The 16,269-nt window shown below is 37.3% G+C and overlaps 1 protein-coding gene across 1 annotated transcript in view; it reads right to left on the bottom strand.

Annotated features, from left to right (window-relative positions):
• Nucleotides 1-429: 429 nt before the first annotated feature.
• The window catches only part of cacna1eb (calcium channel, voltage-dependent, R type, alpha 1E subunit b), a 145,462-nt gene continuing 129,622 nt past the window's right edge, over nucleotides 430-16,269 (bottom strand). Inside the window, exons 39-45 of the mRNA XM_067452214.1 lie at nucleotides 13,371-13,478; nucleotides 9,414-9,514; nucleotides 9,143-9,189; nucleotides 7,680-7,785; nucleotides 7,466-7,556; nucleotides 5,929-6,074; nucleotides 430-1,788 (exon numbers count right to left, since the gene is read on the bottom strand). Of these exons, the coding sequence (XP_067308315.1) occupies nucleotides 1,231-1,788; nucleotides 5,929-6,074; nucleotides 7,466-7,556; nucleotides 7,680-7,785; nucleotides 9,143-9,189; nucleotides 9,414-9,514; nucleotides 13,371-13,478 (1,157 nt within the window). The 3' untranslated portion in view covers nucleotides 430-1,230. The remainder of the gene's footprint in view (nucleotides 1,789-5,928; nucleotides 6,075-7,465; nucleotides 7,557-7,679; nucleotides 7,786-9,142; nucleotides 9,190-9,413; nucleotides 9,515-13,370; nucleotides 13,479-16,269) is intronic.

Here is a 16,269-nt window from a genome sequence, read left to right as displayed (position 1 = left end):
AAGAGATACACATCAATGTAAGATTTTATCAATCTTCTGAATGGAAGTTCACTTGAAGATATTGAGAAATTATTTTTTCCTTGGCAGTCTCTTGAGCAAGGACAATGCTGCAGCTAAGGACATTAAAGTAAGACTAGGTAAAGCCTACAGTGCTAAACTCCATCCCATCTGGTAATCTTTACAGTACATCCCAGAACAAAGATTACAACTAAATAATAGCAATGTCAAATCTGTTCTGCTGTATGAGTCAGAATGTTGGCGTGTCATTAAATTTGAGGCATTCCACAACAATTGCCCCAGGATTGTTTGCAACATATTCCGGCCAGAGAAGATCTCAAAAGCTGAGTTATATAAGAAGATTTCAAGCATTGAACTCTGGAGAAAACTAGAGAAATGTTAGCAAGAATCAAAAACAGCAGAAAACTAAAACAGGGTAAAAAGACAATATTTTATTAGTTTAAACATAAAGTTATCAGGATGCTTATCCATTCAAATTCAGTAACAAAAAAACAAAAACAAATTCCAAGTAGCCTGAAAGAAAAATTAAATATTACATATTTTCAGAGAAGAAATCTTTTGTATTTAAAAACATTTCCTGAATTGATTGTGACATCAGATTTAACTGTGATACCCTTTTTCAGAACCCCTTAATAAGACATTCAGCTAAACTAATTTTCAACATTTAATAATTAAAGCCTCAGCTGTAAAATATTTTTGTGCTTTATTTTTTAACAGTATTTTAAGGAAACATTATTTTTTTCATTTATTTTTGACATGTACCATTAAATGGAATACTTCATTTTATAAACTGAACTTTGGAAGTCATGTTGCATTTCATTGCACTGGCCTATTCAATAAAAATGTATTTAAACAAAGTATCTGCATTATTAAGGAATTTCAATAATGTGGCACAGAGATGAATTAGCAACAAATGGAATTTTTGTAGAAAAAAGACATTAAATGTAAGAAACGTTTAAGCGCTTTAAACAATCATCTCACTATCCCCAACTATAAATAAAGCGCTTAATACCTGAATTGGGCCTCAAATGTAAATGCATGGGTTGTTTTAGAGAAATTAGATAATATAAATCCTGTTCCTCGTTTCATTGAACACATTTAATTTGTATATCTATAAAACACTGCTTGAATATTGTGAAGATTAGCATCCACCTCAGTGCTCCCCTCAAAAATCTGCATATGTCCCGTCTTGTCTCTGTTCTATTAACGGATCTAGTATTTGTCGTCTTCTGCATCGCTGAGAGTCTCGCCGCCAGCGAGAGATACGCTCTGTGCCAACCTCTTCCGGAAGTGTCCGTTGGGCACCTGCCAGCCTACCCGTGACCTTGTGCGCATCGAGGCGCTGACCGTGTTCGCGCGGCCTAGGCTGGTGGCCACCGCTGCCTCAAAGGTGAGAGTTTCCATAGGGGTGGTAGAATCGGGGCTGTGCTCTTCCTCTTGTAGGGCAAGGAAGGATTCAGAAGGATAGCGGCGGATGGATGAACCCAGATAATCACCCACTTCAAAATGGGTGCTTTCCTGTTGTCTCACCCTCGCTTCCTGGTCTTCAGCGCCATCATCCCATAAAGCAGTACTACAGCATCCTAACATCTGCTGGACAGTTGGGTCATCATCGTCATCATCAGCTTGTGATGAAGGTTGTGTGTGTAAAACTAAGGGTGAGTAGGAGATGTGAGGGCGTGAGCAGGTGGAGGTCTGGGACAGGCGACGCTTGCCGCTCGGTGTACTGGACTCTGAGGTGGAGGGGACAGGGCTCTCTGAGCTGTTTCCCTGAAGAGAAATCACATGTCAAGTATTAAGGACTATAATCCAATTCATCCTTGTTGGAAAAAAAAACAGCATATGCTGGTTAGGTATGTTTAAAAGCATGGCAGCTGGTTTGAGCTGGTTTAAGATGGTCAAGGTGTTGGTCCTAATCTGGTCCTAAGAAATTAGCTCCATCTCAGGACCAGATAATAACCAGCTAATGACCAGCATAAACCAGCTTTCAACGGGGATGTCACATTTATAAATGTTACAAGACCACTTAAATTGAAGAGATGAGCAATCAAACTTAAGATGGTAGATTTATAGAGTTCTTCTGTTTGATCTGCCATCATGTTCCAAAATGTCTTGCTCTGGATCTGAATCTTATTAATCATGTTTCCAATTTAGGATATTGCATGCCGAATGGATTCTGAAAATTAGCATTTATAAAGGTGTGCTCTAATTTACAACTTTGGATGGAAACATAACTATTGCCCAGTTTCTGAACTTGGATCGAGATTTTGGAGTATGGTCTCGGGCAAAACTAAAACATAGAAATAGCTGGTCTAAAAAACGTTACCTTATTTCTCGTCTCAGAATCAGATTTTTTTTGTGTGTGTGGGAGAAACAGACACTCATCCACTCAAATGCCTATTATTTCATTTTCTTGAAACTTAATGTGTTAAAGGGTTAGTTCACCCAAATATGACTCAACCTCATGTCGTTCCACACCCATAAGACCTCCGTTCATCACCTGTTAGTGATGGCTTGTTTATGTAATGTATGTTTAAGATAATATATATAAAGTCCGAGAGCTTTCTGTCCCTCCATTGAAAATGTATGTACGGTATATTGATCATGTCCAGAAAGGTAATAAAAACATAATTAAAGTAGTCCATGTGAGGAGGGTTAGTTCGAATTTTTGGAAACATCGAAAATACATTTTGGTCCAAAAATAACAAAAACGACGACTTTATTCTGCATTGTCTTCTCTTCCGGGTCTGTTGTCAATCCGCGTTCACGACTCCACAGTGACGCTGTGCACTGCTGTGCTGTGCTGCTGATGTATTATCTGGTGCGCCTGTGTATTCGGGTTCAAATAAATATGGCTGAGCAAAAAAAATGCAAGTCTTTCTATATGTCAAAATCCTTAGACATGTTTGCGAAGGTTTTTTTTTTGTTTTTTTTTACAGCGTGTGTCTCTCTCAGACTATAACCTAAGCTACAGTTCAATGGAGTGACAGAAAGCTCTCGGACAAAATATAAAATATCTTAAACTGTGTTCCGAAGATGAAGGTGGTCTTACGGGTATGGAACGACATGAGGGTCATAATTTAAACTTTTGTGTGAACTAACCCTTTTAACTACAACAACATTATTAAAATAGTCATTATTTAAAGGTTTATTCAACTGACATATTTTAAAGATAACAGCACTTGTCATAATTTTAAATAGCTTCATTCAAAATTAGTTCAGTTTCAGTAACATTTTATGTGATTCATGGAAAACAGAAAAATAAATTGAAAATACAAGTACGTAAAGACTTTTGAAGATCCATTACCCAGACTGATCTCATGAAATGGCGTAAGTATGACACGCCAATTCGTATGCCATTTTTCCTGAAACCAAATTTGTTTAATTTAAGTTTACCCAACTCAAGTCAGTTACTTATTTTGAGTATCAGGGTTTACAGTGCACTCCCGTGGGCAAGACTTTTGAACATGGATGTAGACAGTGCCGGTTCTAGACTTCTGGGGGCACTAAGCAACATTTTTTGAGTTGGACTTTGTCAATCCCTACAACAGTGCAACTTAAATATATCAATAATGTTTAGATTATTATTATTATTGCAAGCATTTTATTTTACCTATCACGTTAAAACAGCAAAAGATAAAATAAAATTATATACACAAGAATTTACAAAAATATATAAACAACTATAACCTATAAGAAATAAAACATTTAATCAATTAATTAATCAAATGGCTGAAGACTGAAAGACAAAACACATTAAACTGACAATAAGAACAATTAAGTAAAATTATATCAAACTTTTTTGACAGCTAAATAAATCTGCTTTTTGAAATTATTGCTCTGGCACCATCTATCTGTCAGAAAAGCTGAAACACACAGTTGAAAAGATCACTAAATTATCTCGATACATGTAATTTACTTAGGAAAGTTCAAGTAAACATACGAAAATACATTAAACAATTCTGCTAACTTTAGACAACTGTGCAGGGCTGGACTTAGGGCTAAAATTCGGCTCTGGCAAACCCAGCCCATCCGGCCCATGAGTTCCCCGTGAATGTTTTTATTTAGGATTGGGGCCTTGAATTTGAGTAAAAAATAATGGACAGGGACAAATAATGATAGATATTATCGAATTTACTGCAAATGCACAAACTTAATATTGAACTTTTGTCACACAGAAATGCACCTGACAGTAAAGTGCTGATTTTGAGCTAGGATGCAGTAAAGTAAATGTACTGCTTTTAAATGCTGTCATCATTTACTCACTCGTGTCCTTCCAAACCTGTATGACTTCCGCGAAACAAAAATGTTTAGCAACCAAGCCATTTTGGTTAGGCTACCATTTGAATATTGTATGAACAAAAAAAACAGACTCACATTATTTGATTTTATGTTACACAGAAATCAATCAATTTAGGTTTGGAATGATATTAGGGTGAATGAACGATCACATTTTTGGGTTGAACTACCCCTTTAAAAACAATCATATTTTTCAAGAGTTAACACCTAATTTATGTAAGACACTGATATCTATATTTCATGAGGTTCTTATTGAAATAACATATAGTTAAATTTAATTAGATCTATTAAAAAAGTTCATTAAAAATGTAGAGAGAAAAAAGCTGTCCTTAATTCATGGGATCCAGGTATTAAAGCTGTTTTATTGACTGTAGTTTAACTGTAGGCCAGTTTCATTTAAGATCATGGTAGTCACAGGTAAAACCATGCTTCTCATTACCATGGCTATTTGGTTTCTAAAATATATAAAACATATATAATAAGCTATTATATTTGTAATTAAAAAATTGCAAACACCAGTAGAAAATACGAAAATGGCCTCTATAAAAGTGATTTATATTCTGCAATATTAATTTAAGTAATATTAGCTACATTATTAATAAATACGTTTCTTACAAAATATAATTTCTTAACTGTTAGTAGCTGCCAGGTAAATTGTGGCTGTGCTAAAGTGAAATTTTAGTTGTGTGTATTGCCTATTTCCACTTTCATGTATTTACATGTTTTCAGCTGATTCACCACAGAACCTGTAATGTTCCCATATCACACGATTGTATAAAACAAAATTCAAAGTGCCATTCATAGAGTAGCATAAACGCAGTGTACATTCGTCAGTGCGGATATTCACCTTTTGCAGTTCCATGCACTCAAAAAAAAAAAAAGAAGAGAAAAAAGCGCCTAATATGGAAGGGAGGTCTCTCTGACTTTGGCTTGTCAACTCAGAAGACAAACCAATCGGCCGCTGTCGCTGCATGATGGGCCAGTCAGTGGCAAAAAATGAATTAAATAAATAACCAATCAGCCCCAAAGTGCGCCGGCCCACCAGGAAAATTCCTGGTATGCCAGATTACCAGTTCAGCCCTGCTACTGTGAGCATTGTTTTTAAAGCACTGACAGGAATCATGATAAAAGATGTTGCACACAAAGCAGTTTGAATGAAGTCCTCACAGAAATTATTGGAATAACCAAACCATTAAATAGGGGATGTCCACATCATTTTAGCCATACTAAATATAAGTCTATCTGAAGTTAACGTTTGCAGTTTTTCTCTGGTTCGGTTATTAAAAACCCACTAGTTTAGGTCTGGATCTGTGTGTTGGAAGGTCTGATCTCGACTCTAACTCTGATGGAAACCAACTACCACATTTCAAACACATCTACGGGCTTTATCTTAATTTGATCTATCTAGCAGGGGACAGTATTTGTAGCATAATGTTGATTAATACAATCTTGAAAATCAGGTTTTCCTTTTCTTGTTTGGAGGTTGCTGGCATTACATCGTCGTAAAGGTATAACAAGGTCCTTCATGTGGCCATCAAAGATACGGTGAAACTGTGATGCAAGTCACGGCAAAGAACCTTCACAAACAGAAGTTTTGATCTTTTTGTTTACCTGTCTGGTGACTCCATGTATACGCTCCTCACTGGGAGAGCGGGAACGGGATTTTGAGTTGGAGTTATCCGGGGACAGTAAGAATCGTTGTTCTTTTGGTCGTCCCCGCACCTTTTCCATGTACTGTGTCTGGTCTGAGTGGGACACTGTAAATTGTAAAATAGATGTTCCCTTTCAGTTGGTCACGTTCGACGAATTGGGATCACTTCTGTGTGATCCAAATGTGTGTGTGGTTCTGTGTGATTCTGGCTCCTCAGTGAAAAACAATAGTGCTATAGTGGAATAGCGGAATAGTGATCAATTCCGCTTTATGCCCGCGCTGCGGGGCGGGGTGTGATATGCGAAGCACGCACGCCAAAAGTCATTGGCCAGTTCTCTATTTATCGAAGCTGATAGGGGCTCCCAGAAGTGATCCCAATTCGTCAGTGACGTCCGGCGTACGTCTTCGTTCCCTCCTTCAGGGAACGAGGGTTACCATACGTAACCGAGACGTTATACATCACATAGTCCACACAGGTTAACTACAGCACTCAATGAAACTTAAAGGGTTAGTTCACCCAAAAATAAAATTGATGTCATTAATGACTCAAAGACCTCCATTCATCTTCAGAACACAGTTTAAGATATTTAATCTGAGAGTGTATGCAAGTGTATGCACACTATACTGTCCATGTCCAGAAAGGCAATAAAAACATCATCAAAGTAGTCCATATCTGACATCAGTTAGTTAATTAGAATCTTTTAAAGCATCGAAAATGCATTTTGGTCCAAAATTAACAAAAACGACGACTTTATTCAGCATTGTCTTCTCTTACGATTTAGTTTTCAATCCTCAAATAAAGATTCAAGTGGTTGTGAATCAGCGCATTGATTCATGATTTGGATTGCGTGTCAAACTGTTGAAATCACGTGACATAGTTTTTGTTATTATATTAATGTACATAATAATACATTTTGACCAAAATGTATTTTCGATGCTTCAAGAAATTCGAATTAACTAACTGATGTCGCATATGGACTACTTTGATGATGTTTTTATTACCTTTCTGGACATGGACAGTGTAGTGTGCATACACTTGCATATGCTTTCGGACTAAATATAAAATATCTTAAACTGTGTTCAGAAAATGAACGTACGTCTTACGGGTGTGGAACGACATTAGGGTGAGTCATTAATGACTTCAATTTCAGGAAAAAAAAGGATTTTTGAGTTCTGGTTATTCACATGGGATTTGAAATCTTACACTGGATGTATTCTCATCAATAGTCTAATGTATGTGTATTGTATATGCAACAGTGCGCGAGAAAGGTTAAATGGTTCATATAATGAGGTATAATATTTCAAATGTAAATGGACTGCATTTATATCAAATGTACTTTCAGAACTTCCTCTTAGTTATCTAGAGTGCATGACGTACAAGCATGCATTATAAAGGCTCTTGCCTCTTGCATGGTGACTCATTATTCAAGCGTTGGCTGGTGTATTCTGGAGTTATGGGGTGTCTTCTCACTCTATAAGGTAAATGCGGTAACCAACCTGCAGCTTTGTAGCTCTTGTGTCTGGTTCTGAATGCATGCTCAGGTGGGCGATCTTCTCCCCACATGCCATTCAACCCTGATTCATCAACCTGTGAATCAGCATCACATTAGTCAATTCATCAGTTTAGAAGCCTCATTCTTCAGTAAATTACTTTTTACAAGTTACTATATGACACAGAACTATTTTAAGGAATAAGACCTTTCTTTGGTACCTGAGAGGCGTCGTAGTCTTCACTGCTGTCTGCATGCTGGGTCATGGGCTGCAATAACAGCTCCTGTGGTGATATCGGGCTCAAAGCCACTAACCCTCCACTGGTCCTATAACACAGAACCTCATCTTTACATACACAATACTTTGAGTTTTTGGCTTGAAACCTTAAAGACCCATAATGTATATCATGCAGTACACAAAACAGTATAGTATATAACATGTTATTGTTATGCAACAATGTTATAGCGCACATATTTGTATTATGCAATATACGATTCAAATCAAACATGCATTAAAAGAGTATACACCAGTGACAAAGGCTACATAAGGTCAAGGTGGCAGTGGCTCGAACAAATTTGATTCCACCTAATCAAATGAGACAATCATTTATTTGTGGGAAATTAGAAAAATAATGTTTTGTGTATAAAACACAGCTGCTTGGTCGTGTGTGAGGTTAGTCAATGCCGTTCAAAATTTACATTTCATTTACATTTACATTTATGCATTTGGCAGACGCTTTTATCCAAAGCGACTTACATTGCATTCAATGTACACATTTTTACATCATTGTCAGTTCTTGCTTTCCCTGGGAATCGAACCCATGACCTTAGCGTTGCTAACGCCACGCTCTCCTGGTTGAGCTACAGGAAAGCAAATTCCTTTAAAAAACGAGTATGAGCGAATCTGCTTATCATAAATCCAAAGCTTAGGTATGATGTAAATGAGATACAATGTGAGGTGTGTAGTGTGTTTTTTTCACATTCTTTTTATAATCAATTAATACTGACAATAAAACACATTTGACCTAGCCTGACAAGCCAGACCCACATCAAGATGTTTGGTCTGGAAACTCACCATAGACAGGGCTCAATCTGAGGGGCGGGATAAACGGTTGTCTTTCAAACTCCCTCTGCACGCGATAGGATAGCGCTACACCAACCAGAGCAACGAAGGTGAAGCAGAGCTTGTTGATAGATTAAACATTCACCGTATCCGGTCGGCTAAACTCCGAACACATCTTCCCTTAAGAATGACTTCAGTGCCGTTCTTTGTTCTTTTCCCAGAGAAAAGCTTAACTTCAAGTCTTCCAGAGTCACGGTCAAAGCTGATTCGAAAGGCCGCCGCCGCTAGAAGCACACAAACGCAACTCGGCCGTCGTCATTATGGCCCCGCCCGCCGACTCTATACACGACGTGATTGGCCCGTCCAGATTGTGAGGAATACAGTTTAGAAGGGTATTGAGAGTTCCTAGACGACACTTGCGGGCAGATTAAATGTGCTGCCGCTAGGGTGCGTCTAGATTTCTAGGCTACATTTGACCAATATTTATTGTCAAATTTATTTTAATTCCATGTTTTGTAAAATGGTCCACTTACTTTCTGGCTTTGCCACTGGTATAGACAGATATGGTTCAATTGTATGTCATTTTGAATGTGACCCTTCTTTGAAGACAACACTACTTACAGGGCTGATCCAGCGCTGTGAGATATCAGGGGCAGGGTGGGACTTCTCTGTAGAAAAGCAAATTATGCAAAAATGCAAAGCCTTTACTTACACACAAACTGTACACAACATCTAAATATGTTTAGAGAAACAATGTATCCTAAAAATCATTCAAATTGATCCTCTTGAGCTTTACCATCCCAAGCCTTACTAAAAACTTACTAAAAGAATAAAGCATGATATGATGAGTAATACAAAATGTGAACCCTGCGAAAAACTAGTGTCAGCATACCTGGGCCTCTATCTGTTGTCTCAGCTTCTTAGCTTTGCTCTGCTTAAAGTAATCCATGATCATCATAGAAGCATAGATCTTTCCAACGGTCATGTCTGTGTCTGAAGATACACACAAACACACACACACACAACTCTAGATTGTCATTGTGATAGTACAACAGATTAGTTTACAACCTTTTATCAGATAAGTCAGTTTGATGCTCATGACATTTTTTAAAATGGAACAGGGTCATGTAATTATTCTATATGGAAGTATATCAGATCCTAGTTTGACAGTTTGTGAACAAGGAGCTTCTGGACATAAATGCTTACAGACAGAAATTGTTCAACCATTTAAAAAAACTAAACAGAATGTTGGCATATCAGAAGGCACATAAAACACGGCAGCTGGCAAATATAGCAAGCCTCAAGGTTCTGACTTCAAGATTTTATTATTTTAATTTTTTTAGTGGGGACAGAGCAATAACTTCGTAGGCAGTGCTCTGTCATATGGCACAGCAGAATATTTTTGTAACTCTTTCCACGCCAAACACTAAATTTTCTGTTATTTGTGAGAAAAAGCTTCCTTGCAGAGGAATCTTCACATCTTCTGAATAAGTTCAGAACCTCCTGATCAAAACACAGGAGAAGATGCAAAAAAACAAGCGATTGTATTTAAGCAGATGCATATGTAAAGTAAAGTGAGCATCAACATTAAACAGCATCTAAATTAAAATATGTTATTGAACCCTAATGTTACTGAATGAAATGTCAACACAGGATGAGCTCTAGGACTTCAAGAATTAGGCTTGTTGATGGACTCGATCTACTCTATCTGTGTTTGATCATTGCTCTGAACGTGATCTGGATGTAGTCTTTGACAAAAACATGATTTTTCTCAGCTTTTTGTTCAAAATGTTTTGTTTTTTAAACGTACCCATATTTAAGTGTTGATAAAAAAAGAAATGCATGAAGCTCGAATGAAGTTTTAAAGAAGAGGGTCTGCTCTTACTTTTAATATGTAAGAGATAATCCACGGCTAGCCATGCATTAAAGGATTTTAATGCACGACGTAGAGGCGAAGAACCGCCTGATGCAAAGCGGAGCATTAAAATCATTTCATGCATGGCTAGCCGTGGATTATCCTGCTTATACCTTGGTTATTTGCCCAGTTAAAAACAAGTTAAAGCTGTAACTGCTGTTTAGAGTGTAATTATTTAACAGACGGGTTAAAATGACGGTTGTTTTCTTAAGTTATGGCTCGTTGGTTCTAGACTAGCACACCGTCCGCTTTCTAAAAAAGTAGAGCCATCAAAATGTTTTTTTATATGAACGAATTATCACATTTATTGAATTATTAAAACAGAGAGACAGAGAACTGAAAGAGAAAAGTCAGAGAAAGAGAGAGAGATGCATGCGCGATCTCTTCTTTACGTTAGTCTGAAGATCCCCTCGTTGCTTAAGCATAGCGAACATAGGCTAACTTAATGATTATTTAATGGATTTATTACAATTATTTATGAATGACAGGCAACACTTACACAGTAACAAGGCAATCTTCATTTAAACTAATCATATCATTTATTTAAATTAATTATGTAGTGTGAAAAAAAACTGGTGTCTTTAAACATAGTTTATATATACTTAGTTCATGTATACTTGAATGCCTTTGGTATGTCATAGAATAAAGCAAAGAAGCTGTGAAAAGAGATTAATTACTGATTATTCTACAAAAAATATTCTAAAATGGCCTGGAAACATTTTTTGGTACCTTTTAATAAAGATAATAAATAATTGGATCATAGAGATATTTCAAGCTAATTAGTTTATTTCATTAGTGTCACACGTCTCCAATCTTGTAATCAGTCATTCAGTGAATTTAGATTTAGAAAAGTAGTCACTGTGCTGTTTGGTATCATTGTGTGCACCACACTGAACATGGACCTGAGAAAGCAAAGGAGAGAGTTGTCTGAGGAGCTCAGAAAGAAAATAATTGACAAGCATGGTAAAGGTGAAGGCTTCAAGACCATCTCCAAGCAGCTTGATGTTTCTGTGACAACAGTTGCAAATATTATTAAGAAGCGCGTCCGCAAGAGGAAAATTGACCCCAGATTGAACAGAAGGATAGTGCGAATTGTAGAAAAAGAACCCAGGATAACTGCCAAAGAGATACAAGCTGAACTCCACAGTGAAGGTACATCAGTTTCTGATCGCACCATCCGTCGCTTTTTGAGCAAAAATTGGCTCCATGGAAGAAGACTCAGGAATACTCCACTTTTGAAAGATAAACATAAAAGAGCCAGATTGGAATTTGCTAAAAGGCATATTGACAAGCCACAATCCTTCTGGGAGATTGTCCTTTGGACCGATGAGTCAAAACTGGAGCTTTTTTGGCAAGTCACATCAGCTCTATGTTCACAGACGAAAAAAAATCAAGCTTTCAAGAAAGAAAAGAACACCATACCTACAGTGAAACATGGAGGAGGCTCGGTTATGTTTTGAGGCTGCTTTGCTGCATCTGGCACTGCGTGCCTTGAATCTGTGCAGGGCACAATGAAATCTCAAGACTATCAAGGCATTCTGGAGCGAAACGTACTGCCCAGTGTCAGAAAGCTCTGTCTCTGTTGCAGGTCATGGGTCCTCCAACAAGACAATGACCCAAAAACACACAGCTAAAATTACCCAAGAATGGATAAGAACAAAACATTGGACTATTCTGAAGTGGCCTTCTATGAGTCCTGATCTATGGAAAGAGATAAAACTTGCAGTCTGGAGAAGGCACCCATCAAACCTGAGACAGCTGGAGGAGTTTACTCAGGAAGAGTGGGCCAAACTACCTGTTAACAGGTGCAGAAGTCTCACAGAGAGCTACAGAAAACGTTTGATTGCAGTGATTGGCTCTAAAGGTTGTGCAACAAAATATTAGGTTAGGAGTCCCATCATTTTTGTCCATGCCATTTTCTTTTGCTTTATTATTTACAATATTATGTTAAATAAAAAAGCAAAAGCAAACTCTGATTTCTATTAAATATGGAAAAAAAAAACAATGTTTGATGTCAATTACTTTTGTCAGTTTCAAGTTATTTCAGAGAAAATTGTGCATTCTTAGTTTTTTTGTGGAGGGGTACAAACAAATTTGAGCACGTCTGTCTATATATATATATATATATATATATATATATATATATATATATATATATATATATATAGTATGCAACGTTACATTTTTGTGGAAATGATCAAAAACCTTGGCGGTGGCTTGATGTTAACGCTGGCAGGGAAAGAGTTAAATATTTTTTTTTCAAACAAAGGAATCCATTACTAGAGACTAACACAGCACAGTGCAAAATACCCTTTAAACAAAAGCTAGAAGGTAGTCCAAAATGGGTAATACCCAATCTGGAGAGTACCAGCTAAAGGCTCATGACCAAATATAGAACCCTGGATATGTCAGATCCTCAGTTATACTCTGTGTGTTTGATCTGTCTCCCCCCTTAGGAAAATCTCAACACTATGATACCCATTCTAGAGATTTTACATGCTACAAGTAATGTAGCATGTAAAGTCTCTAGCATGTAAAGTCACCTATCATGTCTTGGTGCTCTTTGAAAAATTAAGTTTGTCACTTGGTCCAAGATGTTTCTGTGATTTCTTTAGGAACGTTTGGATGCATGTCTGACTCCACCGATGCTCTCCGTTCATGCTACGGCTACAGCCTTGCACCCTCTCTTGACTCCCTGACTTTCCTTGAAGACTGTGCATCTACTGATGCCAGCTTCTATGAAGCGTATTGAAGCTTCCTATTGTATTATGCTCCCAGGTTCACTATGCATCACTGTTAAGTTATTATGCATCACTGGAAAGGGTACAGGACAAGGGGACAGGAGCTTGAAGAGCTATCTATGCCTTTTAGGTTGTAGGTGACTGCAACAGTACAACTGATATTACTATTTCATATTGCATCATTGAGTCTCACCTTTGTTGATGGGTACCAGCAGATCCAGAGTCTTTTGGGACAGGTGTGGCCAGATGAAGCTTATCTCCTTCTGCAATTCAATGTCCAACTGTAGCCGGTCCTCGCCCCCTGATAAAAACATTATGGTCTCAAATAAGATATTAAAGGGTTAGTTCACCCAAAAATGAAAATTATTTTATTAATTACTCACCCTCATGTCGTTGGGCACCCGTGACACCTTTGTTCATCTTCAGAATACAAATGCAGATACTTTTGTTGAAAGCTGATGGCTGAGAAAGGCTTCAGAAAGGCCTCCATTGACATTCAGTACATTCCCACTCACAAGACCCATAAAGGCACTAAAGACGTCGTTACAAAGTCCATCTCACTACAGTGGCTGTACAATAATTTTATGAAGCAACGATAATAGTTTTTGTGCGCAAAAAAAAAAATCTAAATAATGACTTTATTTAGCCAAGTTATTGTCTTCCGTGTAGATCTCGGACGTGAACTCGCACGATAGCGGCGCTCCTCCTCGCTTCCGGGTCATGTATCTGAACGGCGGATCTGCGTCATATTCTCGCGCATGCGTCGAGTTAACGTCAATAACTTGGTGGATAAAGTCGTTATTTCGATTTTTGTGCACACAATAACTATTTTTGTTGCATTATGACATTATTGTACAGCCACTGTAGTGAGATGGACTTTGTATCGATGTTTTTAGTCCCTTTATGGATTTTGTGAGTGGGAATGTACGGAATGCCAATGGAGGCCTATCTGAAGCCTTTCTCAGCCATCAGCTTTAAAAAAAAATATCTTCATTTGTGTTCCAAAGATGAAAAAAGGTCTTTCGGGTGTCCAACGACATGAGGGTGAGTAATTAATGAAATAATTTTCATTTTCATTTCATTTTGGGTGAACTAACCCTTTAATGCACAGACTGTTTTCTCATACAGGTAAGTTAAATCTTTCTGTTACTCATGAGATTTCTTCCCTGATTCCCCTTTGATTAGCTGTCTTATGGCAGATTGTTGTCTCAGCCTTTATAGGTCGAGACTCTAGTGGGTTCTTTAGGAGCCATGTGAGGATTTCACATCCTATTGAAAGAATCATGTGTTTTGAAGTGTGGCATATTGTTAATGTATTAACGTTGAATATTAAGAGAACATTAACGTTAGTTGCCAAACTAAAAAATAAAAGGGGTCACGCATAAGCGCAGAGTTGTTAACAATCATGCGCCGCCATTCATAGTTTTCTATTAAATGACAAAATTTGTCTTGAAATGTTGTTAATGATAGGCTGCAAGAGTTTGTATAGGGGTCAATATATAATTGTGGGAGATTTTGAGTTTGAAAAATTCTGGGAAAAAATATATTTATTTACAAAATATTATTATCTTTCCTGATAAATCATCCCTGAAATATTTTGTTTTTATTCATTGCCAAGCTCAGGCATAATTTATTTCAGATATTTAGTTTTAAAAACAAAAAGTTTAGTCATTATTTGGTCAACTATGTTACGGACAAAACCAATACGTTTTAACTTTAAGTAAATGGCAGACATTTAAAAAAATCATTACTCTTGGAAGAATATGTGTCTATTTACCTACCTTTTCAATTCAAATACCCTATTAATTTAGAAAATACACATTTTGTTCAATTAAAACCCTTAATTTCAAGTTCTGAAGTAACCGGTCTGTATATTTTTTTTCCAAACTGCTAGATTTATGATAATTTTTTTGATTAAATTATGCTGAGGTATATATTTGACAGCTACTCAGTTTCTAAATATTTACTTGGAGATTAGGGAACCATTAAAATACATATATTTTTTTAAAAACATAATGGTAACTTAATTGACAGCCCAGTATCATAGTTGACAAAAGTAACATAGTTGACTGGACATGACAAAGTAGGATGATGTATTTAACAAAAACAATCCTAAACTATATCAATTATTATATATTAGCTAATCTTTTATTGTATTGAATCAAGACCTGTTGAATTTTTCATGACATAAAGGAGAAATACAGACGCACATCAGTTTACAAGGATCAATCACAACTTTATTAACAAGCACATACACTCACCTAAAGGATTACTAGGAACACCTGTTCAATTTCTCATTAATGCAAATTTCTAATCAACCAATCACATGGCAGTTGCTTCAATGCATTTAGGGGTGTGGTCCTGGTCAAGAAAATCTCCTGAACTCCAGACTGAATGTCAGAATGTGAAAAAAAGGTGATTTACTACAAGCAATTTTGAGCGTAGCATGGTTGTTGGTGCCAGACGGGCCGGTCTGAGTATTTCACAATCTGCTCAGTTTCTGGGATTTACACACACAACCATTTCTAGGGTTTACAAAGAATGGTGTGAAAAGGGAAAAACATCCAGTATGCGGCAGTCCTGTGGGCGAAAATGCCTTGCTGATGCTAGAGGTCAGAGGAGAATGGGCCGACTGATTCAAGCTGATAGAAGAGCAACTTTGACTGAAATAACCACTCGTTACAACCGAGGTATGCAGCAAAGCATTTGTGAAGCCACAACACGCACAACCTTTAGGCGGATGGGCTACAACAGCAGAAGACCCCACCGGGTACCACTCATCTACACTACAAATACGAAAAAGAGGCGAAAATTTGCACAGGCTCACAAAAATTAGACAGTTGAAGACTGGAAAAATGTTGCCTGGTCTGATGAGTCTCGATATCTGTTGAGACATTCAGATGGTAGAGTCACTTAGTGCCAATTGGGCATCGTTTAAATGCCACGGCCTACCTGAGCATTGTTTCTGACCATGTCCATCCCTTTATGACCACCATGTACCCATCCTCTGATGACTACTTCCATCAGGATAATGCACCATGTCACAAAGCTCCAATCATGGTTTCTTGAACATGACAATGAGTTGACTGTAC

The sequence above is a fragment of the Pseudorasbora parva genome, chromosome 9 (genome assembly GCF_024679245.1).
Source record: "Pseudorasbora parva isolate DD20220531a chromosome 9, ASM2467924v1, whole genome shotgun sequence".
NCBI classification, from domain to species: Eukaryota; Metazoa; Chordata; class Actinopteri; order Cypriniformes; family Gobionidae; genus Pseudorasbora; species Pseudorasbora parva.
The sequence above is the reverse complement of the archived record's forward strand: the minus strand, read 5'-3'. Positions and strand labels throughout refer to the sequence as shown.